At 46.4% G+C, this 26,487-nt stretch overlaps 1 protein-coding gene across 1 annotated transcript in view; it reads left to right on the top strand.

Annotated features, from left to right (window-relative positions):
• SMIM20 (small integral membrane protein 20) overlaps window positions 1-26,214 on the top strand; it is a 56,682-nt gene extending 30,468 nt beyond the window's left edge. Inside the window, exon 3 of the mRNA XM_067036323.1 lies at window positions 26,205-26,214. Coding sequence (XP_066892424.1) covers window position 26,205 — 1 coding nt within the window. The 3' untranslated portion in view covers window positions 26,206-26,214. The remainder of the gene's footprint in view (window positions 1-26,204) is intronic.
• The last annotated feature ends 273 nt before the right edge of the window (window positions 26,215-26,487 follow it).

Genomic DNA, 26,487 nt, shown 5'->3' with positions numbered 1-26,487 from the left:
AAAAATATAATTGTCCTCTGACTCCTTTGTTTGATCATTTATTGGGTGCCTACTGGGTACCCAGTGTTGTGGTTGGCACTGTAAGGGGCAGCAGATGAAGTTTGGTCTCTTTGGGGCTGACAGTCTGGCCAGGAAGACAAATGTTGAGAAAATAGTAACTTGAGCGGTGAGTCTTAGAGAAGCTCAGGTATGGGTGTCGGCACGTGTAGCTGGAGGACCTGGAGTGGAGACTCTAACTGAAGACTGAAGGATGAATACAATTTAGATTGCGGGGGGGTGGGTGAGAGCGAGAACCTGTGTATATTGGAGAAGGGGACATCATCTCAGGTAGAGAGGCAGCACATGCTCAAGTACTTTCCATATCCATTCAGTAAACACTTGTTCAAAGTCTATTAGGAACCAGGCATGTGTTAGCCTTCAGCGATTATGGACATAAAATCATTATCCTACCCTCAGGGAACTGACCCTAACAGGGAAGGAACCAGACATGTTAGGGGGCCTTGACCACGCAGAGCAATGCATTTGCTGGGGTACAGGATAGGATGTTCAATTCAACCAGAGTGGATAAAAGAAGGCTTCCAGGAGGGGTAATGCCTGCCTGAGCTGGATTTTGAAAGATGAGTAGATATTAGCCAGTCAAAAAAGTATTCAGGGCGGACTTCCCTGGTGGCGCAGTGGTTGAGAGTCCGCCTGCCAATGCAGGGGACACGGGTTCGTGCCCCGGTCCGGGAAGATCCCACATGCCGCGGAGCGGCTGGGCCCGTGAGCCAGGGCCGCTGAGCCTGCACGTCCGGAGCCTGTGCACCGCAACGGGAGAGGCCACAACAGTGAGAGGCCCGCGTACCGCAAAAAAAAAAAAAAAAAAAGTACTCAGGGCAAGCCAAGAAGAAAGACCAGCCAGGGAAAGGCAGAAAGGTGAGGGATCGCAGGATAATGCTTTAAATGATGATTAGGTGCCGAAGCTAACCCATGCAATTTAATATGGACCTGAAATACTATATATTTATGAAGAATAACAGTAGCAATAATACTATAGTAGAGTTGCATCCACGGCATCTTTCAGTGAGTCCCACGCACCAGTTTTTCTTCCAGCGTGAGAACAGACAGCTATTTCTTTAGCGGAACACAAGATGAAACGTTTGGCTTGCATCTGAGGATTTGTGCTGCATGAAAAAAAAATACACATCTTTAAACTAGAATGGAATTCAGTGCACCAAGATGTTTGCACCATTAGCCTAAGAAGTTAGAAGGAATTGAGATGGACCAAGGGATCTCCAGATTTATGTCTCACAGGTATCACACTCTCTGGGGCATGGCTAATTGAGAAGAATGGCAAGCAATTGTCTACACATTTAAATTGTTATTCTCTCTTTCTTTCTCTCTCTCTCTGATCACATAGATATGAAAATTTGCATATGATGCAATTTTACTATTTGCAAGGAACATAGCCTCTTAGGAGAACACATGCTGGAACCAGAATGCCTGGTCTGAATTCCAGCTCCACTTTCTGTGTATTGTTGACCAAGTTACTTCTCTTTGCCTCATCCATAAAATAGGAATAATAATACCCTTAGGAGAAATAAATGAGTTGACATACATAAAGTGCTTAGGTGAGTGATTGCACATAGGAAGTACTCTTTTAAATAGGAGTCCTCGTCATTGTTCTTATCGGTCTGTTATTTTAAATAGTCTTAGAGCAGCAGTGTTAACACCTTTCAGACTGTTTCTGTGGGAAAGGCAGGAGGGAGCTTGTTTCCTGCCCACAGGAGCCCTTGTTGAAGGGCTGATGGGGTAGGGAAGATAGGAGACCAAGCTTGGGTTGGGGTTTGAGAGTTGGGGGGGGCAGATTTGAGGGGTATGGAACGCCAGACTGAGAACTTGCCCCCATGCCACGCCCTGGATCAGGGCTCCAGTACAGATCAAGTATGTGTCATTGCTTGGTGTGGGCAGTAAAGGGTGTGTGAGGCCAGCTGGCCAGTGTACTCCCAGCATCTTTTCATTTGGCCCATATCTGGGGCAGCTTTTTCCAGAACAAAACACTTTGTCAGGCATGGCCAGAGGTCACCCCATGGGAGATGGGTTCACCTTTGATGTGTATGCCCCCCATCCCTGCCCCGATATCCAGCTTGTCTGGTCTTTAGCCCCACAAGTCTAGGGTCTTAGTCCTGTGAACTCAGCTGTGGCTGCCTCAAACCTGTTTCTTCGTCTCCCAAACCATCAAGTCCCCAGGCCAAGTCCTTCCTCTCCACTTAGACCCCTTCAGCCTGCAGCGTTTTTACTCAAAGTGTGGTCAGCAGCCTTGGCACCTCCTGAAAGCCTGTTAGAAATGCAGAATCCTATTGAACAGAATTTGAATTTTAATACGATCCCCCAGGTAACTTATTTGCGTGTTGCAGTTTGAGAGACACTGACCTACATGACTGATTCCTCTGACTGCTCTCCCATGGTCCTTGCCAACCATCTGACACTGCCTTCACCATCTGTGCCCAGAGAATGGCCCTCCTATTATTGTGCTTTTGGGGCATGGGATTGGAGTTCATCTCACAATTTCAATATCTGCGTCTCCTGTCCTCTTTCTGCTCTACCATTCTTGAGACACACCCTCTTCCTTGAATTTCCCATAGCAGCACATATAACCTCTATTGAAGGCCTGGGTTATTACATTGCAGCACAGAAGAAAAACAACAAAACTTTAAATTATATATATATTAAATTATATATAATATTAAATTATATATTATATATAATTATATATTATATTAATATATATTAAATTATATATATATATATATTTTTTGGCTGCACCACACTGCTTGCATGATCTTAGTTCCCCAACCTGGGATTGAACCTGGGCCGCTGCAAGAGCACCAAGTCCTAACCACTGGACTGCCAGGGAATTCCCTAAATTATATTTTTAATCCAAGTATCACATCAGTGTTCAAAAAGTCAATGAAGACTAAAAAAATACAAAAACAAAACTAAAAAACAGTAATGTCCTGTTCACCTCCATCCCCACTTCCCTCTGGAAAGTCAAACATTCTTCTAGGTTTTTCTTCAGGTGGAAACCTCCATATACTGCCATTTCTTAATTCAATCATTTTAAACTTTTTCTCTTGGCTTTCTGTTTTATACATGAGGATTTAGCTCTTTAAAAATCCATTCCCTTGTCCATTTTCCAAATACAGTTTTATCCCAAATTTTGGTCAAACCAGTTATTTGGTGTTTTCAATACTCAAGTTATCCCTGCAATCCAGAACATGCCTTTCTATTTGGGTAAATTTTCTTATATTATTTCTTTAATAATTTCATCCTCTGTACTGAATTATCTATTTCCTCCATCTCTGGAGTGTTTTGTCACTCATCTCATTATTTTTGTATTAATCTTACCCACTGCAGGGACATTCAGTGTCCCACATTACATATTCACTTTTGTGTAAATTTTAATTTTTCTGTAGTTATTAATTGCATCATTTGATCACTTTTCTTTGAAACTATGATTAACTTTCCTGCATCCTATCACAGCTCTGTACAAAATGTCTTTCCACACAATCTTCCACTTGGTTATAGCAGTCAAATAATTTATTGTTGTCATTTTCTACCAATCTTAGTTGGTTTGGACTGCTATAACAGATTACCATAGACTGGAGGTCTTAAACAACAAATATTTATTTATCACAGCTCTGGAGGCTGGGAAGTACACGATCAGAGTGCCAGCAGATCTGGGTCTGGTGAGATCCTGCTTCCTGGTTTGCAGATGGCTGTCTTCTCATTGTATTCTCACATGGCAGAAAACAGAGAGAATGAAAGCAAGCGCTCATGTCTGCTTGTAAGGGTACTAATCCCATTCATGGGGCCTTCGCCCTCATGACTTAATTACCACCCAAAGGCTCCACCTCCAAATGCCATCACATTGGGGGTTAGGATTCCAATGGATGAATTTTGGGAGGACAAACATTCGGTCCATAACACCACACCTCTCCCCTCAGATATCCTCGATTTTCCAACTGCCCAAATATAAATCTGGGATCTTTCTTCACCATCCTCCCAGGGATTCCTTTTAACTCTCTCCTGTGAATCTCATTACCTGACTTTACTCTTTTTTGTTTACCTCCTAATTTTGACTAAGAAATATCTTTCAGTAGTTTCCTGATAACTTTTTTGAGATTTTGGATGTCTGAAAATGTCTTTATGTATGTTCACACTTGATAGTTTGGCTGGGTATAGAATTTTAGGCTGCAAGTTCTTTTTTTAACTCACACTTTTGAAGACGTATCCATCCTACTGTGTTTAAGTTCCTAGTGTTGCTGTCAGATGCCTTTGTTAGTCCTTATCTTTAATGTATGACTTTCCCCCCCCTCCATCTCTCAGGAAGCTTTTAGTGTCTTGGGGTGTTTTGCCATTTCACAAAGATGTATTTATTTCTATTCATTTTGTTGGGCATTCCATGGGTCCTTTTAATCAGGAAGCTTATTAGTTTAGGGAATGCACTTCAGTTTGGGGACATTTTCTTGAATAATGGCTTTAGTGATTGTCACTGTACTGTATTCACTATTTTCTCTTTATCTGGAATTCTTATTCTTTGGAAGATGGTCCTTCTGGGTGAGTTTCCTAATTTTTAAATTTTTTTCTTCTATTTATCATGTTGCCTTTTCTCTCCTTTCTGGTAAACATATTTGACTTTCTCTTACAATTTTAAAAATTAATTTTAGATTTTGGCTCTCATAGTTTTAATTTCCTAGAGCTCCATTTTTACTTTTTCCTCTGAATGTTCTGATGATTCTTGACTACTTGTTTTTACTTAGATTGAGAATCTCAAAGCTGATGGGAAGCTCATAGATGATTAGAATGTCTGAAACGAGGCAAGGGCACTTGTCTATTTGTGGGTTCAACTCATGGGTAATTTAAGGGGCTAGCAGATTATTTCCTGGAGAATCCCTAATGTCAGCAACTGTAGACCTGTTCTGAAACTGAGCAAGAAAAGGGGCTGAGGATATCACCATTCAACAGATTTTCACTTTCTCCCTGTTTTTAGTTCAGCATCTCAGCCCCACCCTCTATGCCTGGTGTCCTTGAATCCAGGGCTTCACTGATTAATTTTTTCTAGAAGTTATAGCTCATGTCTACACTGTAGGTGGTGCTGGAGGTGGTTTCCTGGGCCTCTCTGATTAATTGTTTCTAGAATTTATATCTCATATCTATGCTGGAGGGGGGACTGGATTTGTTTGTCTGACAGGTAAGGCAGAAGTGGGGACCTGGAAGTTCTAACTGCTCCTTATTCTGGCTTTCAAAGGTGTCTCCCATTTTAACCCACAGTCACACCCTCCCTTTCTGCATCCAACGACTCCCACCTCAGAGTGGGCAAATGGATGGGATCCTTTCCAGTGTCACCGTCTCAGACACTCAGGTTTACCCTCCCTGGTTCTGCCAAGTGGTTGGCCATTCCTCCTTCTATTTCCTTCACCTGTTTTTCATTTTCACATATCATAGTTTAAGGTTACAAAGGTGCATCACAAATGTGTCTGTTTTCACCTTCCTTGTTGTTTGAGGTTGATTTTGGTACAAGAAGAGATTGAAACTGTCACTTATTCTGCCACCCTAAAATTTAGCAAACACATTAAGTATGCTTTTCTCAAAGCCCCTCTGCCATCTCTGCCAGTGGGAATTCCACATTTGCCATGTCTTCCCCTCATATGCTGCTTCCTGCTGGCCTTTTCTCCCCCTGTATTCCTTATCTCCCCTCACACCACCCCTCCACTTTTCCTATTCTCCTTTCCTCCTGCGGAGAAGTTCCGGCTTCTCTTTATTCATCCCTCTTCTTTCCGATTTTGTCCAAGAATCTTTCTTCACTCAAATGGTGTATTAGTTCCTAGAGCTGCTGTAACAAATTCCACAAACTGGGTGACTTAAAGCAACAGATATTTATTCTCTCACAGTTCTGGAGACTCAAATTCCAAAATCCAGGTGTCAGTAGGGCTGTACTCTCTCTGAAGGATGGAGAAAACTCTCTCCTTGCCTATTCCCAGCTTCCAGTGGTGGCTGGTGATCCTGTCACTCCTTGGCCGTCAGCTGCATCATTCCAATCTCTGCTTCCAACATCACATGGCCCTGTTCCCTCTGTATGCATCTGTGTATTTCCAAATCTCCCTCTCCTGATAAGGACACCAGTCATGTTGGATTTAGGGCCTGCCCTAACCCAGTATGACCTCATCTTTTCTTGATTAGTGGACAGGAACTTTCGGAAGACACTATTCGACCCAGTACAAATGGTTTTTAAGGTGTTTTCGTTTGCTGAGCAAAGACTAGTTCTCTCCCTAAAAGGAACTCCTCTTTTTGCTCTAAAAATAATCGATTTTTTTCTCCTCACTACCATAATCCTTTAATTTCTTAGGGCTACCAGTTTTGTTTCCCCAGTTGTTTTGAAGTGACATTTCTCCTGGGATTGTATATGATGACACTGTATGTTCCCACAGTCCCTAGCTCAGTGCCATGCCCATAGTAGGTGCTAATTGTTAAAAAGAAGACAACAGGCCCAGAATAGAGTTGCTTATACTAAGCCTCACATCACTAAACTGAGCTCTCCCAGAAATGGAGTCTTAAACCAATCAGGAATCACCTGACCAGCACTCATTAGGTCATCTGCCTGATAGATCCCTGCCATTATCTAAAGGAAAGCAACTTTGCAATAACCAAATCCCTTGTTTGCCTAGTGTAACTTTATTGTTCCTACTCCCTTCTGCCTATAAAAGTCTTTCATTTTATACAGCTCCTCAGAGCTCCTTTTTATCTATGACATAGGATGTTCCCCAATTCAAATTGATTTTTGCTCAAATAAACTGTAAACATTTTTAATATGCTTCAGTTTATCTTTTGTGTGTGTGTGTGTGGTACGCGGGCCTCTCACTGTTGTGGCCTCTCCCGTTGCGGAGCACAGGCTCCCGACGCGCAGGCTCAGCGGCCAAGGCTCACGGGCCCAGCCGGTCCATGGCATGTGGGATCTTCCCAGACTGGGACACAAACCCGTGTCCCCTGCATTGGCAGGCGGTTTCTCAACCACTGCGCCACCAGGGAAGCCCGATTTATCTTTTAACATTAATAAGTATTAGGAAATAAATTTGGCTCTCACATTTGCCCATGCCCTGGTTTATCTGGCTCTTGAATGGGAAAGTGATCTGATGATTATTACCCTCCCAGAGCTTCTGCATTTTAATAGTTCCCATGGACAACCTTCTGTGAGTCCCCAGTGTTTGCTGAATAAAATCAAAACTCAGCCTGACATGTAAGTACTTCACAATCAGTCTGGGGGCATTTCTAGTCTTTTCTCCCATTTATCCTTTGATGTCTCCATTCTCCAAACCAACTGGGCTCTTCCCTAGCTCAGTGCTTTTGCTTCGCCACACTCCTTGCCTGAATTAGTCTCCCTTCCCTAGCTCCCAGTGAACTTCTACTCACCCCTGAAAACCCAGTCCAAAAGTCCCTTTCTCTGTGAAGTCTCTTTTAATTCCCATAAGCAGAATTCATCTCTTCTGCCTGGTTGATACCCACCATTGTGAGCACAGCTCCATTTTAACACTTGCCACATTGTGAGGGAATTTGGAGTGTCTGTGTCCACCCTGAGCTACACTGTGAGGTCCTGTCATGTCTACTAAGCACAGTGTGTGGCAAACAGTAGACATCATTATGTTTGTCCAATGAGGTCATGATGGTGGCATTGACAGCAAACAGGTACAGAAGCCTTTCAGGGCTTCTCAACCCATACCTGAGGAACTTCTGCATAATTTCTCATAATTTCTCAGCATGGTCATTGGGAATTAGAGGAGGGAATGGTAGTTTATGTAAGTAATCCAAACTCTATTACTTAAAAATCAATCCAAGGCAACTTAATCTTTCATAGCTTCTAAACCTTAGGCAATATAGGACAGTCCTTTCCTTAGAGGAAGCTGGGGAGGGTGTGGAGTCCTGGAGAAAGGAAGTGACTCCTTCTATTTTCCCCTTCAGTGTCTTAGGCTCACTCCAGGCAGCTCAGATCTCAGGGGCATATTGTAATGAAGCTCAAGAACCAGGCAGTTATAAAAAATGTAGAGCTCAGGGGGACTGACTCTTCCCTCATCATCTCTTTTACCCAGGCTGCAGCGTCCATCTGTCTGTCTGTCGCTCCTCTCTTGGTGAAGTAGACATGCCCAAGGCCCTGCCCAGAGCCCTCAGACCTTGCAGTGTGCCTCTGATCATTCCAAATGCCAGTATGTGCGTCTCTGTGCCTACGGAATGTTATTCTGGAGCCATGGAAGGCAGCTTCTTCCACAAGCGGCAGGTCGGAATGCTAGAAAATCAACCTCTCTGGGTACAGCCCTCAATCAGTGCCTCCCAGGAGTTGCCGTATATATGCCCCAACCTCCTTCCCTCTTGGCTGGGGAGAAATCTGAGGCGTGCATATTCCTATTTCCCCCCCAATGAAGCTCCCGTCGCCCACATCCGTGCACCATTTACTGACTACCTTTCCTCACCCTTATCCCTTCCCGACTCCTCTTCTGGAATTTCCTGGGACTACTGCCCAAATATTTTGAGTGCAAATTTGTGCTCAAATTTTTGTCACAGAGTCTGCTTCTGAGGGAACCCAAACTAAGAAACATGGCAACCCTGTTCTCTGGAACTTTTGCTCTGTTCTCTTGTTACCATTTGACTTATCCTTTCTTCTAATCTCTGGAACATTTTTTAAAAAACTTCATAGCTCTGCTCTTTCATGTCTTTTGCTATACATTTTAATAATTATGTCTCCTTTCTCATAACTTGCACCATCTGCACCTCATGGCCCTCGCTTTACCACGTGCTATGTCTCCTTACATCTCCTTTCATTTACTATTCCCACTGCTAACAGCCTGGCTCTTCTAATTTCTCAGTTCAAATCCCACAAGAGGGAATTTGATGGCCCAGCTCATCTTTGTTGCATAGGGCACTAGCTGACCCATGGATTGGCTGTGCTTGGCTCAGCTGATTACAGCTGGTCCAATCAGCAGTGCCGGAGGAGGGAGATGGCAGGAATCTTTTATATGGACAATTGATGCTTTCTCAATTCTATTATACTCTTTTCTTACCCTTTCTTTCTTTCGTTTTTTTTTTTTTTTTCTTGGCTGTGCCGCCCCATCCTGCGGGATCTCTTAACTCCCCAACCAAGGATTGGTCCTGTGCCCTCTGCAGTGGAAGCACAGAGTCCTAACCACTGGACCACCGGGGAATTCCCTCTCAATTTTATTTAAAATGTAACTTCAACTTCTCCTTCCCAATCAGAGTGTCCCACTAGGTCACTCCAGTGCTGAAATTCTGAAGCCACCATGGGTTTGTATAAACTAAGACATGGCTTAGGAACTGGCCCTCAGCCAGGCTGTGGGCAGGACCTTTTCTGGGAAAAGCCTGTGCACGTGAGGCCAACGTATTTGACAGGGTTAGAAGCCCCAGCTCTCTGTGAAAAAAAAATTTTTTTTATTGGTTACAAAAGAGCTTGGAAAATACAGAAAAGAACAAAGAAAGAAAATAAAAGCTACAGGAAATCCCACAACTGAGATAATCACTCCTTGCATTTTAGGGCCTTTCCTTCTGTGTGTGTCTCTACATTTAGAGGGAAATATTTCTTCCCATAATAAGAAGACTGTCCTACATATGCTGCTTTTTATAACCTGCTTTTTTCACCTTATCACTGAACATTTTTCCGTGCCATTAAATATGCTTGTACGGCCTCATTTTAGGTCAGCCAGCCTTCAGACACCGGGCTTCCTGCCCTGATGAGATGAATTCTCAGCCCTCCCTTCCCCAGGACACTCAACTGTGAAAGGCACTGGTTTACACAGGTAAATCTAATGAGCTCATCTTTCTTCCTGCTACAAAATTTCAGCTAAACCTATGTGGATAGCTGCCCTATGGGGCCTGATCTGTCTACTGTGGTGGGAGCTTCCCCAAGGGCCCCAGACTCACCAGGGAAATCACCAGTCAGCCCTCTACAGCTTCCTCATTCCCCACATGCTCTCAGCAAAGCCAGCTCAGGGCTCTGTAAACTCAAATCATCAAAAACTCAGAGCTGGAAGCTCCCTTAGGAGACTGCTCCAGTCTCCTAAATTAGAAACAAGGAACCAGGCCGAGAGAGGGGAAGTGACATGCCCACACTCGGCCAGGGAGCAGGGGGCAAGGTGAAGACTCAAGCTGTGTCCCTGTAACTAAGCCCAGTCTCTTCTTGCTGTGAACCCAATGCCTTTCGGGAGTTGGGGTTCTCCTCTTGGGCCCATCCACCCTGCAGGACGAGGTCTCATGGCATTCCCAAACCCGGGATGGAGTTTGCGAACCTAAATCCCCAGCCCAAGGATCAACCTTGGGGGATGTGGCTGCCCCCCACCCCCTGCCCCCCGCCCCCCGCCCAGCCTCCTTCTGGATCAAACCCTGGTTTCACATCCCTGGGTGTGGTGTGGTTGGAACAGCTGCTTTTCTGGCTGTCTGCGGTGGCCATGCCTTGGGGCTGAGTAAACATTCCAGCAGCAACAGGCCTTCCTGTCTCTAGGGCCTATGTTGGGGAAGTGTCTGGGCTCTGGAGAAGCAACAGAGAAGGAGCCAGCAGCTTTGCAGACTGTCACTAAGCCACAAAGACCTGCTCCAGGCCTCCAAGCTCTCTGAGCCATGGAGCAGATTGCAGTGGTCGGAGCAGGCCCCAGGAGTCCAGGACAGCCCTGCCCATCTAGGTTCATTGTCATTCGGAGATGCCCTCAGGGCTGACCCCAGCCTGTGTAGGGTGTCTCTGGTTAGCAGGGGAATCTGGGGGAGGCTTTGCCCTTCTGTGATGAGAGAGTTTGCCTCAGGGAGCGGTCCTTCCAGCTGAAAGACAGCTCACTCAGTATGAAATGGGAGAGGGATTATCGGAGCCCCCCGTCTGCCATCCTGAGGAGTCCTGGGCTCCTGCCTGATTACAGAGCCCTGGGGCCTAACATTTAAGCAGCATGAATGGAATTTTGAGGCCTTATTTTCCGAGCCAGGGACCCAGCCTCGGGGATCCCCCAGGGCCCAGGCCTAAGGCAGAGGCAGGGCATCCACTCTCATCCTGGCAGCCAAGCGTTTCCTTCCCTCCCAGAGCTCTGCCTTAGACACCAGGCTGCTTTACCCCATTGTCTAGCCAGCGTCTTTCTTCCAGGGGGAAACATTTGGTGAATGTGAGCCTTCTCCAAATGTAGACCCCTTTAGCTCTTTTTCTGCGTCTTAAAACATACGTCACCTTGTTTCATCTACAATCCATTTGCTTCCCCTGCAGATTTTCTTATGTGGCAAAAAAGACCAAAAAACTCCTGCTGGCTGCTGTGTTTGCCGAAAACCAACACAGTTTTCTTACCGTCTTAGAAACCAGATAAGTAAGACAGTGACTGACCCTGGGGAAGTGACGGGTGGACAGACTCTCCTGTTTAATGATGATAGTAGATCATTAATGATTTCCTTGATTGGGAGCAAAGCCCGATGACCACCAATGCTTCACTCAAGCATCCTCGTTGTCAGGAACTCTTTGTTAACTCTCACACCCCACCTCCAGGCTAGGAAACCATAATTCTTACTTGATAATCTTTTTGGATTTGGAAAGTTCACCGTGATTTCCACACTGCCAAAGACAGTATCCACTTTCACTACTGCAAGCCCACAAATGTAGAGTGCTTCTACCTACCATCCCTGCGGGGAAAGGAGAGAGATGCCTCTGGAGGGGCCAATGGTTCTGAGCTTGGCTGTCAAGCAGAAGCAGGGAGAGTTGGAGGAGAGGGTGGAGACCAAGGGACAGGGAGAGGAGGGGTGAATGAAGAGACACGAGACGGGGTGCACTGGACACCCAAGCCCCAAACTAGCCAATCCTGCTGCATGCAGTGGCCAACAGCACCACTGGGAGAACCAAGCTCGACTGAGGGCAGCCCTGCATGGCTCGGCTTATGCATGAAGCCAAGAAGCCAGTGGGGCCAGTTTTCCAGGCAGGACCAGCTACGTAATTTGTGGGGCTTGGTGAAAAATAAAATTGTGGGACCTCTTGTTCAAAAATTAAGAACTTCAAGATGGTGACTGCAGAGCTGAAAACCAAGTGTGAGGTCCCGTGCAAGCAAGTCCAGTGCTGAGACTGGGGTTTTGATGGGTCGCTGCTCTGATGGAGATGTTGCTGATTAAGATTAAAAACAAACTGGGGGAGGGACATGATAGGTTAAGCTGAGGGACGGAAGTTACATCATAACAGCTCATTATTGTGCACCTGCTGTATCTCAGGCCCTCTTCTAACTAAGTGCCTTCTGTATGTTATCCAATTTAATCTTACAACAACTGTAGGAGAGAGGTGTTATCATCATCGTCAACATCATCATCATCATCAACATCATCATCATCATCATCATCAACATCATCATCAATATCATCATCATCTACATCATCAACATCATCATCATCAACATCATCATCAGCTACATCATCAACATCATCATCATCAACATCATCATCATCAACATCATCAACATCATCACCATCAACATCATCATCATCAACATCATCAACATCATCATCATCAACATCATCAACATCATCATCATCAACATCATCATCATCAACATCATCAACATCATCATCATCAACATCATCATCATCATCAACATCAACATCATCATCATCATCAACATCATCATCATCAACATCATCAGCAGCAGCAGCAGCAGCATCTTCCAGATGAGAAAGCCGAGATACTGAAATGAATATAAAACCATTATGTAACCAAAATGGAAATGGTTACTTGACCACTGTGACCATGAGTTAACTTATGGGTTGAGTAATTTGCTCAAGGGCATAAAGCTCTTAAGTGGGAGAGGTGGGATTAAAATGTGGCCCAGGGCCCATGCCCCTAACCATTTGACAACACTGCCTGTCTGTAAACACGGAGCACAGCTCAGCCAAGTGGATCTTCCTTGCAAGGAGCTCTCCTACTGTAAAAAGAAGCTTCTGACAGAGGTGTTCAGAGAGGCGTGGGCTGGAGACATTTGAAAGCAGGAGGGCCCTTTATCAAAGGGACCCTGGCCTCCCCTCACTGGGGAGTTGGAGTAAATAACAGCAATTCTAATAACAAGAGTTAGCACTCTCTCAGTAGTTGTGATGAGTCAGGCACTGTGCCAAGTGTATTACAAACATCTTTAAAGCCCGGATGTTGGTACCTGGTCCCCATGTCATAGAAGGAAAGAAGCCCAAGGGTCACAGAGCTTGGAGCTGTCACTCCCCAGTGTCAAGGAGGTGGACTCGAACCCAAAGGCCTTGCTTCCAACAGCTGTATAATACAGGCTGACTTTTAAGGTCCCTCCCACCCCGAAGAGGCTGTAATTCTAAATCTTCACTGGGAAATTATTCTGCACCCGCCCATGAGATTTCATTTTAGCCTGTGTTGATATTTTTACCGAGAGCTTTGAGACTGCTGGGGGCCAGGAATCTGTTCCCTGTCTTGAATCAGTCCTCTGGAATGCTGGCCCAAACCCTGGCCAGATCGTTCTGATTCGTTCTCCTTTGCATTTTACAATCTGGGTTTCCGGTAAGCTCCGGTGAAGGCCCATGCTTCCGATTTCATCCTTATTTAAACTGACAGCTTCATGGGTTCTGTCATACTGTCCAAAAAGCTAGAGAACTCTTTCTCTGAGCCAGGAAGTGTGTGGCAGCCCCTATTCTCAGCCTCTGTACTCAGGGCTAAAGGCCCAGATTGAAGGGCTCTGGTTTAGGATTACACTAGAGCTTTCCCCAGTTTTCTCTCTCCATTTCCAAAGCAGCCCCCAAGGATTCCATCATCTGGTCCCAGAACTGCAGGCACCAGCAAATCTCTAAGGATCTGATCCAAAAAAACAGGGCCCGGGACACAGATCTCTGGCTCCCGTCTAGATACTCAGCTCTTCCAAAGACCAGTTGTGTCACCTCTATTAGTTTCCTGTGGCTGGTGTAGCAAAGTCCCACCAACTTGGTGGCTTAAAATAACAGAAATGGATCCTGTTGCAGTTCTGGAGGCCAGAAGTCCAAAATCAAGGTGTCAGCAAGGCTGTGCTCTCTCTGAAGGCTCCGGAGGAGTATCTGCTCCATGCCTTCCTCTTAGGTTCTGGTGGCCAGCAATCCTTGTTGTCCCTTGACTTGTAGACATATCACTTCAATCTCTGCCTTGTGATCACATGGGTTCATGCTGTTTGTCTCTGTCTGTATGCCTCTTCTTCTATGGACAATAGTCATCTTGGATTAGGTCCACCCCTCATCTTAACTTTATTACATCTGCAAAGACCTTATTTCCAAATCAGGTCACATTTACAGGTACCAGAAGTTAGCACTTCAGCATATCTTTTGGGAGGGACACAATTCAACCCACAACATCACCCAAAACTCAGTCAGTGAGTAAACTGCTGGGGACCCTTAGACAGCATTTCCTACGTGCCGACTCACTCCCTGTGTAAGCCTCACCAGGACTTACACAGTGAAGCAGGTTCTATTATCACCTCCACCTTACAGATGAGGAAGCTGGGAACCAGAGAGGTTAAGCAGCTTGTCCAAAGTCACACGCAGCTACCAAGAGCAGCCCTGAGACCACAGCAGGGGACAGAGCTCGGCATTTCACCAGGACGCTGAACAGCACCGTTCTCAGCTTACGATGAGCCGGGAAAGGAAGGCTAAGCCCCGTTGTGTTAAGAGCTTTGGACCCGTTCAGATCGAGGCCTCTCTACCAAGGGAAGTACTGGCTCTGTGTTGGATACCCTGGCTTCACACTCCTTTCCTTTGTGTCAGATCATTTCTCTGAAACCCAGTTTCTCCATCCATACGACAAGATCACATATGCTACCTGACCCATCTCAGAGAATGTCTAGGAGGATCAATACCAAGACTTGCGCTGGCTTCTTGGAAGCCCCATAGATATGCGTTATGATCACCCATGCCCTTGCTTCCTGCAGATTTTTGCTTCCTTCAGGTCTTTGCTCAAATGCCACTACCCTCTTGGAGCTTCCCCAACCACTGTATCTAAACTAGCGCGATCCAACGTACCACCCCCATTTATCTCTTCACCTAAATTTCTGACTATCTGACATACTTATTTGTTTATGGTCTGTCTTACCTGTTTTAGAATGTAAACTCTGAGGGGGCAAGAGCTTTGTCTATTTTGTTCCCCATTGCCGCCCCAGTGCCTACAACAGTGCCTGGCACATAGCAGGACTCCATAATATTTGTTGATTGAAAAAATGAATAGCTTAATGTAAAGTGGCAGCTCCTTCTCAATTACGTGATTGGAGTAGAAGGACAGTTTTTCCACTAGAACCTAAGGTAGAGAGGCAGAGTGGTTGCGTCTGATCATGAATCACCCAAATGCCAGGTGAAGTGACACGTATATTTTCTCCCAGCACTATGCATCAGGGACTTCACAAGAAACGATTGGAAGTATGGAATGATGAGGGCTATGTCGCTGGGCTTCTCCCCCTCTACCCCCTCCAGTCTCACCAATGATCTCAGTCTCAGCAAAGGCCAGCGCGAGTTTAGAAGTAACTGCTTCTCAGGCAATTAAACTACCTCCAATTTTATAAGTCTGAATATGTCAAAGGAACATCCATCTTTGGGCCCAGAGGCCATATTCTCATCAAACCTAATGCGCTTGTAAGAGGAGCCGACATCTAGGTGATAAAGCAGACTCGTTTTCTCCCTGCTCCTGTCTGATTACTGGTTACTGAGCAACCTCAGCCGGCCCCTCAGGGGGTCCTGGGGTTTCAGGGAGGGGGGACGCTCCCTGCCCCTCCAGCACCGGGATGCCAGGAATTCCTTTAACGCAGGTCGCAGGTCCATGCTTTCCATCTCACTTTAGAAGAACAAGGTCTAAAATTCAGGCCGCCCAGGAGAAGCAACAGGCTGGTTTAGATGAATGCCAAAGTGCAAATGACTAAGCGTAGAACTTTGGTCCCTCGAGGGCAGATTTTAAAAAACAATGAGAGGAGAGGTGGGATTGTGAGAAAGGGTGGACTTCGTGCAAGCCCAGTTCTTCTGCTTCCTAGAGGGACTTAGAGAACAAGTTCTTTTTCCTCTCATGTGTAAAAACACCAGCTCTGTGCTGCGGCCAGACCGAGCTGCCTGCGGCTCGCATCGCGTGCCAGACAGTCCCCAGCCCTAACTCTGGGCATTTCTTTGGCCTGGAAACTTCCTCTTCCCTTTTCCACCTGACTCCTCGTCTTTCTGACTCCTTGGACGTCTTCCCAGGGTTGCATGGCCAACGAACACTGTGTCCACATAGTAAAGTCAAGCCCACTCTCCTTCCTGCCCACCGCACACACGCCAGACAGGAAGAACCTAGAAGGCAGCGGTCATTTCTTGTCCTCCTCCAGGTGCCCATGAAAGAATCAGCAAATATCTCCTCAATAATTGAGAATTACCTCTAAGAAAAATTTTCCGAAACGTGGAAATAAAGCAAGAAAGTGACTGCATACGCTTTCAATGGCATGTTGAAGCAACCAGGTTCACCAGGGGTTTTTTTGTTTGTTTGTTTGTTTTTTTTCATCAAGGGTTATTTAATTCTCTAGGAGAACCTACCTGTGTTTGACTATATTGTTTATTATCAAATAGAGCCCCAGCACTGAATATTACATGTTAACTTGCTGATTTTGCTCTGTAAAGATGGAGATGATTTCTTCCTGGTAGAAAAGATAACCTGTGACTTTATTGCCATGTAGAATATTAACCAGTTTCACACCTAGCCTGTGGCTCTTATTCTAACATTCTTTTTTATTTTTTTCCTCCCCTTACCTATCAGTACTTCAAATACTCTATTAATCAGCTTTGCCATCCTACTGGTTCCCTCACTATTTAACAGGTCTTCAATAAGATTTTGCCTTGTATTCATTTTATATTTTATAAGGGCCATTTTTTAAAAACAGCTGTGTTTTTAACTTTTTTTTTTTTTTTCGGTATGCGGGCCTCTCACTGCTGTGGCCTCTCCCGTTGCGGAGCGCAGGCTCTGGAAGCACAGGCTCAGCGGCCATGGCTCAAGGGCCCAGCAGCTCTGCGGCATGTGGGATCTTCCCAGAACGGGGCACGAACCCGTGTCCCCTGCATTGGCAGGCGGATTCTCAACCACTGCGCCACCAGGGAAGCCCTTAACTTTTTAAAAATTATATTTTGACATCTTGCAGGAATTTTGAGAGGCTTAAATAATACCATGCCCCAACTGCTGTGTTTTCTTAAGGGCTAAGCATTGTGCTAAATGCTTTAATCCATCCTCTCATTGAATCCTTGTCACGACCTTATAAAGCAGATCTTTATTTTAAAGGGACACATGTTGTGTGCCGGGAACTTTACCCACCCTCTTGTTTAATCCTCCAGACAACCCTATCCATTTTGTTTATTAGAAAAGGGAGAATTAGTTACTTGTCCAAGGTATCACTGTTTGTACCTGGCTAAGTCAGGGTTAGAAGCCCCGTACTTACCTACCGCTCAATGACCGAGTGACTTAGCTTATGGGAAAGTCAATCATGCCCCACACGTTACAGAAAATATTAATTTCTCTTACATTGACAGTTTAGTGGTGAGGACGTGTGGTTGAGATTGGTAGGTAACCCCATGAAATTGCATCCATTTCCCTTCTTCCATAATAACAGATCCCACAATTTTTAAGAGGGCCCTGATCATCCCTAATAAAGATTACATTTCCCAGTCTGCTTTGCAGCTGCACTTGGCCATATGATTAAATTTTGGCCAACGGGAAGTAAGCAGAATTGTCATGTGGCTCTTTTAGGAACTTCCCTTAAAAGATAGTTGAGCACTTTTTTCTCTATGCCTTCCTCCACCCACCTACCAGGAACACGGGTGTGATGTCTGGAGCTCTAGCTGCCATCCTGTACTATGGGAATGATCCTGGCCCTGGGGAAGTTAGAGGAATAAGCTGGAAGGAGCTTGAGTCCCTGGAGGCTTGGCCAAGTACTACACCAGCCCTAGACTTCTGACTTCCCAGATTTTGTGTGAGGGAGAAATAAACAGCTGTCTTATGTAAGCCAATTTTTTTTTTTTTTTCCCGGATCTCTATTGCTTGCAACCAAAAGTAATCCTGATACGGCACAAAGAAAGTGGAGAGGGAGCCTCAGATGCAATGTTGGCCTTCTTCACAGAAGTGCCCAGGGATGGCCTTGATTCTTAGAACCAACCAGAAGGGCCCTGGAGAGCCCAGCAGTTGGAGCGGTCAGGGAGATAGATGTTGAACAAGTGCTGCCAACCACCACTCGCCCTGACTTGCCCCCTGAGTCTTTTGCCAGCCCTGCCTGCCCATCCACTTTACGGCATCCTTTGTAGTTGCCTGCAAAGACATGAAGCCTCCACACAGCCACCCATGGTCTCTCCTCCTCTAGGTGGAGAGAAACAGCACATCACCAAACTGTAATGAGGAAACCTCTGAAACCCTGGGTTCTCATCTCAGCGACTGTGAAGAGGAAACACCTTCTGTTCTGCTCCTCTGGGCTTTGCCCCCCTCAGCCGTGCAAGAATAAACCACGTCTGTCTCTTCAACAGAGACTGACGAGGCAGAGCACAGAGCCTCTGAACCTGCTAGAAATTTAAAATTCAGCTTTGCTTCCTCTTGGGCTCCTGGAGGAGAAGACTGGATTCCTCTGCAGATGCCGAGCGGGCTGGGGAGACCTGGGAGTGGCACCGTCTAGCAGAGGCTGTGAGACCACCTTGCATGAGGGCACCGACAGAGGTGGTGTCTTCTGTCAGGATGGTGTCGGCCTCAGCTGCCGGGGACCCACTCCTGGGGCCACCCCCAGGTCCAGCTGTCCTGGGTAATGTCCTGGCTTGGCCGTGTACTCGGCACTTGGACACTATGTTCATAGGGCTTAGGTCCTTGCCTGCAAAACGGAAATTATGACAGTTCTGGTCTCCAAGGGCAGCTCTGAAGACTCAATGAAATGTTCCAGGTAAAGCTTTTAGGTGCCTGGCACATAGCAAGTGCTCACTCATTGCTGCTTGTTATCTTTGTTGGAGAATAATAACGATACAAGATAACACGTAGAGCTCTTCCTATGTGTAGGTGCTGTTCCGAGTACTCTTCATATATAAACTCTTTTATCCTCACAACTCTGCGAGGACACTGTAATTATGCCCCTTCCCCATTTTATTGATAAGGAAACTGAGGCCCATTTGGGGCACAATCCAAGCCTGCTGCACCCCTGTCTATGCTCTTCAAAAGGGAGGAAGGAGGGGGTCCTGACTCCTTACCGACTGCTGGCCTCTTGTTCCCCCAGCTTCTCGGCTCCTTCCCACCACAGGCTTTTTAAAAAAAGTTGTTATTGAAATATAGCTGCTTTACAACGTTGTGTTAGTTTCAGGTGTACAGCAAAGTGAGTCAGTTATACATATATATATATGTATGTATGTATATGTATATATTCTTTTAAGATTCTTTTCCATTTAGGTTATTATAAGATATTGAGTAGAGTTCCCTGTGCTATCCAGTAGGTCTTTGTTGGTTATCTATTTTATACATAGTAGTGTATATATTTTAATCCCAAACTCCTAATTTATCTCCCCCTATCTCCCACCACTTTCCCCTTCGGTAACCATAAATTTGTTTTCTATGTCTGTGAGTCTATTTCTGTTTTGTAAGTAAGTTCATTTGTATCTCTTTTTTAGATTCCACCTCAGGCTTTTAAAATGCTGTTGCTGGCGCCTGCTTGCTCTCCCCAGGTCCACCTCAGCTTGTTCTGGGTCCCCTTTCAGCCCAGCGCTGGACCCCTATTTCTCGATCATGCTGCCGTTTTTGCTCTGGTCCCTGTGGTGAGGATTTCTTTCTTCCACGGTTCCTTTCTCTCTCTCTTTCTGCAGATCAGACTGTGAGGCCGCCTTCCTTATGAAGGCAGAAGAACACCTGCTTCGCCTCTGGCTGTGTCGCACCCCCCCCCCCCCGGCGATGCCTGGCAACGTGGCCTGCAGTCGGTACCGAAAGTGCCATGGGGTCTGAGGACAACTAAGAGACGGGGTCCCCTTCAGATGTGACACCTCTCCCTGAGCCCTGTGTGCACCAGGCCCTTTCCTAGGAGGAGCACGTGTGGAGCCTTTGCTGCCTGCCCGGCCCTCTTCAAAGCACCCGATGTGCCCCAATTGTCTCATTTAATCCTCACAACCCCTACTGGGGTATCTGAATCTGCAGGGGCTGCCATGACAAAGTATCACGGACTGGTACTATAAACAACAGAAATGTATTTTCTCACAATTCAGGAGGCTGGAAGTCCAAGATCAAGATGTCATCAGGGTGGGTTTCCACTGCAGTCTCTCTCCTTAGCTTGTAGATGGTCACCTTCTCCTTGTGTCCTCACATCGTCTTCCCTCTGTGTGTCTGTGTCCTCATCTCGTCTTCGTATAAGGACCCCAGTCACGTTGGACAAGGGCTTACCCCAATGACCTCATTTTACCTTAATTACCTCTTTAAAGACCCCATCTCCAAATACAGTCACATTCTGATGTATGGGGGGTTAGGACTTAATGAACTGTTAGGACTTAAACAGATTTGGGGGAACACCCACGACAGGGTAAGAGCTATCATTATCATCCCATTTTTTAGTTGAGGAAACTGAGGCACAGAGAGACTGGGTAACTCACCAGGTCCACAGCTAACAGAGGGCAGAATCTGAGCCATAATAGCCTGACTCTGCTGCCTCACATGGAACCACGGCCCAGACCCCACCATGGCCCTCAGAGGTAGGTCTCAAGCCATCAGCCTTTTTCCAAAGCCAAGGACATGGAAGCAACCTAAAAGCCGATCAACAGAGGAATGGATAAAGAAGATGTGGTACATATATACCATGGAATATTACTCAGCCATAGGAAGGAACGAAATTGTGCCATTTGCATAGACGTGGATGGACCTAGAGACTGTCATACAGAGTGAGTAAGTCAGAGAAAGATAAATATTGTATATTAACGCATATATGTGGAATCTAGAAAACTGGTACAGATGAACTTATTTGCAAAGCAGAAATGGAGACACAGACATAGAGAACAAACATATGGACACCAAGTGGGGGAAAGGGGGGCACGTGAGATGAATTTGGAGATTGGGATTGACATATACACACTGCTATGTTTAAAACAGATAACTAATGAGAACCTACTGTATAGCACAGGGAACTCTACTCAGTGCTCTGCGGTGATCTTAATGGCAAGGAAATCCAAAAAAAGGGGATCTATGTATACGTACAGATGATTCACTTTGCTGTACAGCAGAAACTGACACAGCAGTGTAAAGTAACTATACTCCAATAAAAAGTTAAAAAGTAAACAATCAAAATCACACATATGATATGTGACTAAATATGGATATAAACTTAAATTTTTTAAAAAAATAGCCAAGGAAATCAGGACTAGGAGGAGAAATCTCGTGCCCCAGGACGCTTAGCTGACAGGTGGCACGGTGCTGGCTCCGAGCCCAACTTCTTTAAACTACCCCACCCCTACCTCCCTAAATCTGCTCCCTCCATAGGAAAAGGGCATAGCAATTGGTCCCAAGAGAAGAGTTTGGGACTAGAAAGCCACTTTGACTATGGTGTTACAGGGAGATTAATGAACATGTGTTTTCCTCTAGCACCTCTGACACACGGTTTCCAGGAAGGGCACCTGTGGTGCAGAACTGCCCCCAGCCAAGCTGGGAAGAGGGCAGCAGAGTTCACCGCCCTCTCCTTGCCTCCTGCAGCCCCTCCCCTTGCAACAGCAATAGCTGCCCCAATATTACTAGCACTTTCCAGGCGATCACTGTGTGCTAGGCACCATCCTAAATTTTTTTATTCATTGATTTATTTGTTTCTCTCAACAACTCTAAGGGCAGGGAGTGGCATTATTATTATCTCTATTTTCTACCTGAAGAAGTGAGGCACAGCCATTGGCCCAGAGTCCCCAAAGGAGTAATTGGTGGAGGTTGGATGTAAACCCAAGTAGCTGGTGGCCAGCCCACCTCTGGATCACTCCTGGCCACTGTGGGGTGGATGGCGGACAGGGAGCTAATGAGTTAACTCTCCCAGCTACTCTTTCTTTTTTTTTCTTAATTTTTTTTTTTTTTTTAATCTGAGGAGGTTAATTGTTCACCGTCAGTTGGCTTGCTGTTTTTTTAAAAAAAAATATTTATTTATTTATTTATTATTTTTGGCTGCATCGGGGCTTAGCTGCAGCATGCGGGATCTTTTGTTGTGGTATGCCGGATCCTCTTTGTTGTGGTGTGCTGGCTTCTCTCTAGTTGTGGTGTGCAGGTTTTTCTCTCTCTAGTGGAGGCACGCGGGCTCAGTAGCTGTGGTGCAGGGGCTTAGTTGCCCTGCGGCATGTAGGATCTTACTTCCCTGACCAGGGCTCGAACCTGCATCTCCTTCATTGGAAGGCGGATTCTTTACCACTGGACCACCGGGGGAGTCCCACTCCCCCAGCTACTCTTTCACTGGTTCATCTGCTCACCCATCCACCTACTCTGCTTGCTCTGACTGAGGCCCAGAACTGGGTTCCTCTCACTAGGACCTTCAGGCTTGGAGGGCAGGAGGCCCCTTCAAGGGATGGCATTGACCCTGTATAACAGGAGTGTGTCCATGATGCAAAGAGGGGAATTCAGGGCTTCCCTGGTGGCGCAGTGGTTGGGGGTCTGCCTGCCGATGCAGGGGACACGGGTTCGTGCCCCATCCGGGAGGATCCCACATGCCGCGGAGTGGCTGGGCCCTTGAGCCATGGCCACTGAGCCTGCGCGTCCGGAGCCTGTGCTCTGCAGCGGGAGAGGCCCGCATACCGCAAAAAAAAAAAAAAAAAAAAAAAAAAAGAGGGGAATTCACAGTCCGAGGAAGGCAAGGAAGGCTGGTGAGGGGCAGTGACGGGCAACTGGGTCTTAAAGGGTGGGTAGGAGTTTGCTGGGCAGAGGCAGGGATGTTGCCACAAGAGCTCTAGGGCTGGTGTGTGTGGAGATGGAGGTGGAGTGGGGGAGGAGGAGGGTCCCATGCTAAGGAGGGGGTCTCGACCTAAAGGTTATGGCATTTTAAGGCCCCCATGGGACTTGAAGCAACATGACCCTCAAGCTCGGAAGTCACTTCCTATCTTACTTAGATTAAAATCCCAAGTCCCTACCGTGGCCTAAACAGCATTGCATGATGTGGCCTCCTGGCTGGGCTCCACTTCTAGCCTCATCACCACCCCTCTGTGCCTCCCTCTCTGCCTCCAACTCTACCTGCCTTCCTGCTCTTCCCAGAACAGGCCAAGCAAACGGCCTAGACACTGGACTTGCCTATCTCTCTGCCTGGATCACTCCTCCCCTCCAGCACAGTTCTGTTTAATTGGCTAATTACTTCCAGCCAAGCTTCACACAGCTCTCAATAAATACTTGTTAAATGGATGAATGAGCTCTACTTTATTATTGTCTGATTCACTGAAAGTAAGTATACAGACAGCTCTCAGACATCCAATTCTGCCGGATAATTAACCAGGACACACTGTCCCTCTTCAGGCTGTCCCCATTGCCCGTTAACTCTGGGCTGTTCCTGAGTTGTCAGCACAACCTCCAGAGTGGGACTGGGCTGCCAGGAAAGCCAAGCTCCGCAGCAGTTGAGCTGCTCCTCAGCCGAGGCTGCATCTAACAGCCCCGCTGCCACAGACTCGTCTGAGTGGCAGTAAAGAAGCCATGAAATTGCCTGAATTGAGAAACTGATGGCAAAGTAAAAGGCGCCTGTCAAATTCCAACCTAAATCGAAAGACAAAAGTCAGTTCCTTCCAGCACATTTGGCATGAGCCTGATCCTGGAAAAGAGGAGAGGGAAGTCTCCCCACTTCTGTGCTACCTGCACCTTCCTTTGCCTGGGGTAGGGGAAGGAGGAGGAGAGCCTCGGGAGCTGCTGAGTGACCATGGCCTTGGGTCAAAATGAAAACACTGTCCAAGATGTTCCTGACAAATTTTGGATGGTTGTAATAGCAATAAAGTCTTTGACGAAAAAGGCCCTCCCAAATCCTATTTCTTTCCCTGGAAGCACAGTGTCAAAATAAGTCGTTTTGATATTTATGAATTCATTCCAGTCCACACTGGGAGCTTGTTTTCTTCCTCGCCTATTTCAGAACAACAATAACAAAAAAGAACAACTGTGGGTTCCTAAATCTGGCACCCTAACTCAGGGCTCAAGTTTATTTCTTGTGTTATTATTATTCTTTCCTGTTGAATGGCAACATTAGCTGATATAAATAAATCAAGGCCCTTTTCCAGCAATTGCAGCTGAAAATTCATTTTTCAAGATTGGGTCTGATTGCAAAGTGTCTTAACAAAAAGGGGGTGGAACAGCTAAACCATTTATGCCTAGAATCCTGGTGAAGAAAGTAGGGTTTAATGAACCCTGAAACAGCTACCCTCTTCTCCCCTCTAAGGAGAAAAGAACACGTGGCTCTAAATTTTAAATGTGAACCAACAACTGTTTTTGAAATTGTTATTTGGAGGTAGCGGTGGTGGGGAGCTCTGGAAAGCCAATGTCCTCACATCTCAGGGGAGAGATTTTTCTCTTAGGAACAGCTCAGGTAGCCCCTGAGAGATGCTGAGGATAAAATCTGGATGCCACGTTTCCTGTGATTCTGTGCGTGTGGATGGTGGGTTTTAAATGCCCAGAATGTCCAATTTGCCAGCAGCTCCTTGGGCTTTAGGTAATTGGCAGCCTTCACGGGCTCTACCGGCAATGGGCTCAGGAGGTTTACTCCTTGAAGATTTCAAAGCACAGTGATTTTCCAATATTTGCAAACTGGCAAGCTGTGAAGTCTTTGAAAAGGCAGATGGGGTTTGGAAAGCCCAGAGCCCCGGTGGCTTGAAATCCCAGCTCAGAGGTGCGTGCTGAGCCGGTTCTCCATTTGGGCACTAGATGGCGCCAGCAGCCTTCCCGGGCTGGGCTGCCTCCCCCGGCGCGGCCAGGTCAGAAAGAGCACGCTCCCGGTTCTCAGCAGGAGGTCCATGAAGAAGTGACCGTGAATACAAGCCCGGAACCGCTTGACCTGGCTTCGGGACCAGGATGTGTAAGGCGATCGGTGATGTGTCTAGTCCTGCGTGGTAGCACGTGGGCTGGTCAAATGGTCAAGAACCACTGCTTTGCAAGGTCATGCGTCGCTTTCCAGTTGTTTCTTTAGACACAGGACGGTTGGTTCCCTCATTGAAACTCTGATCTTGCCTTTCTGTCTTGGGCAGCACAGTCTATCTCCTCCAGCCCAGAGATCTTCCCTAAAAGATGTTACTCCTCTGTTTGGGGAGAAACTGCTTGCTGTCCCCTAATATTTGTTTTTCCTTCTTCCCCACTTGATTAGAGGGCTCTGAGCAGCCAGAGGTCACACAGCACATGGAAGTCACCACCCACAGGATGGGGAGAGGCGCAGAGAGGCTCAAATGAGGGAGTTTGCCCACCTCCCACTTTCGTGCATCGTACCCATGGTGTCAATGCTGTGTCTGAGGTCAGACATAATTCTCTCAAACTTGGGAGGTGTCTCCATGTACAAAGGGACATGAATAATTAGTTGTTCGAGACCTCATGTTTGGATAGTAGTTATGTCATGTTAATGTTCTTGGTCAGTATTAGGACTTGATGTTTCTCTGTTTACCTTTTTTCATCCTCCTTCTCCATTCCAAGGGCACCTACCATGTACTTTTTCATAGAAATCCTTGAATTCACATTATCCATGGAAAAAAACCATCTTCTTGGACATGTATACACATATATATGCATTTGTGTATGAATGTACTTACACACACACCTGTAATCCAACACCAACATTGTGAATTTCAATCCAAAGCCCAAGGAGAATAGACAAAGAGCTCAAGGTTTCACATCGGGTTGGGGGCAGAACTTGGATTCCATCCCAGCCATCTTGACTCACAGCCCAGTCCTTTTACCAGAACATGCATGTATTTTTAATTCACATAAATGATTTATTAGTTGGGATCTAGCAAGAAAATCAGAAACCACTCTAGGACTTTCAATCAAAGGGAATTTAATATAGGGAATTGGTTAGACAAGTGATGGGATCATGCAGAAGATAGACATGATGATGAGACTACCCACCACAGGAAACCACCACCACTCCTAGGGCTGGGACAATGGGAAGAGTGATGCCACCAGAGTCCAGAGCTAGGGCTTGTGGCTGGGGCTCCAAGGTGGGGACTGACTGGTGGGATGTGAACAGTTGGGGAAGGAACTATCCAGAAGGAACCAGAGCCACAGAAAAGGTACAGAGGCTGTGGGAGACACCACCAGAAACACAGAAGGAGAAACACCCTGACTCTCCTGTCCTCCGACCCCCCAGTCTTCTACCAGAGCTTCCGATTGCCTCAACCAACCCGGAAGCAGGAAGCAAGGGAACCTGGGAATTGTAGCTCCCTGTGGTACAGAGACCGGCAGGAGAAGGATGGAAATGGACTGAGTGAGAATACACCGGCAGTTCATGGGCAGAATTGGTGGGGGGGGCGGGGCCGGTAAAAGACCTT

Source organism: Kogia breviceps, chromosome 6, assembly GCF_026419965.1.
Source record: "Kogia breviceps isolate mKogBre1 chromosome 6, mKogBre1 haplotype 1, whole genome shotgun sequence".
Taxonomy (NCBI): domain Eukaryota; kingdom Metazoa; phylum Chordata; class Mammalia; order Artiodactyla; family Physeteridae; genus Kogia; species Kogia breviceps.
This window is presented reverse-complemented; position numbering and strand designations above follow the sequence as displayed.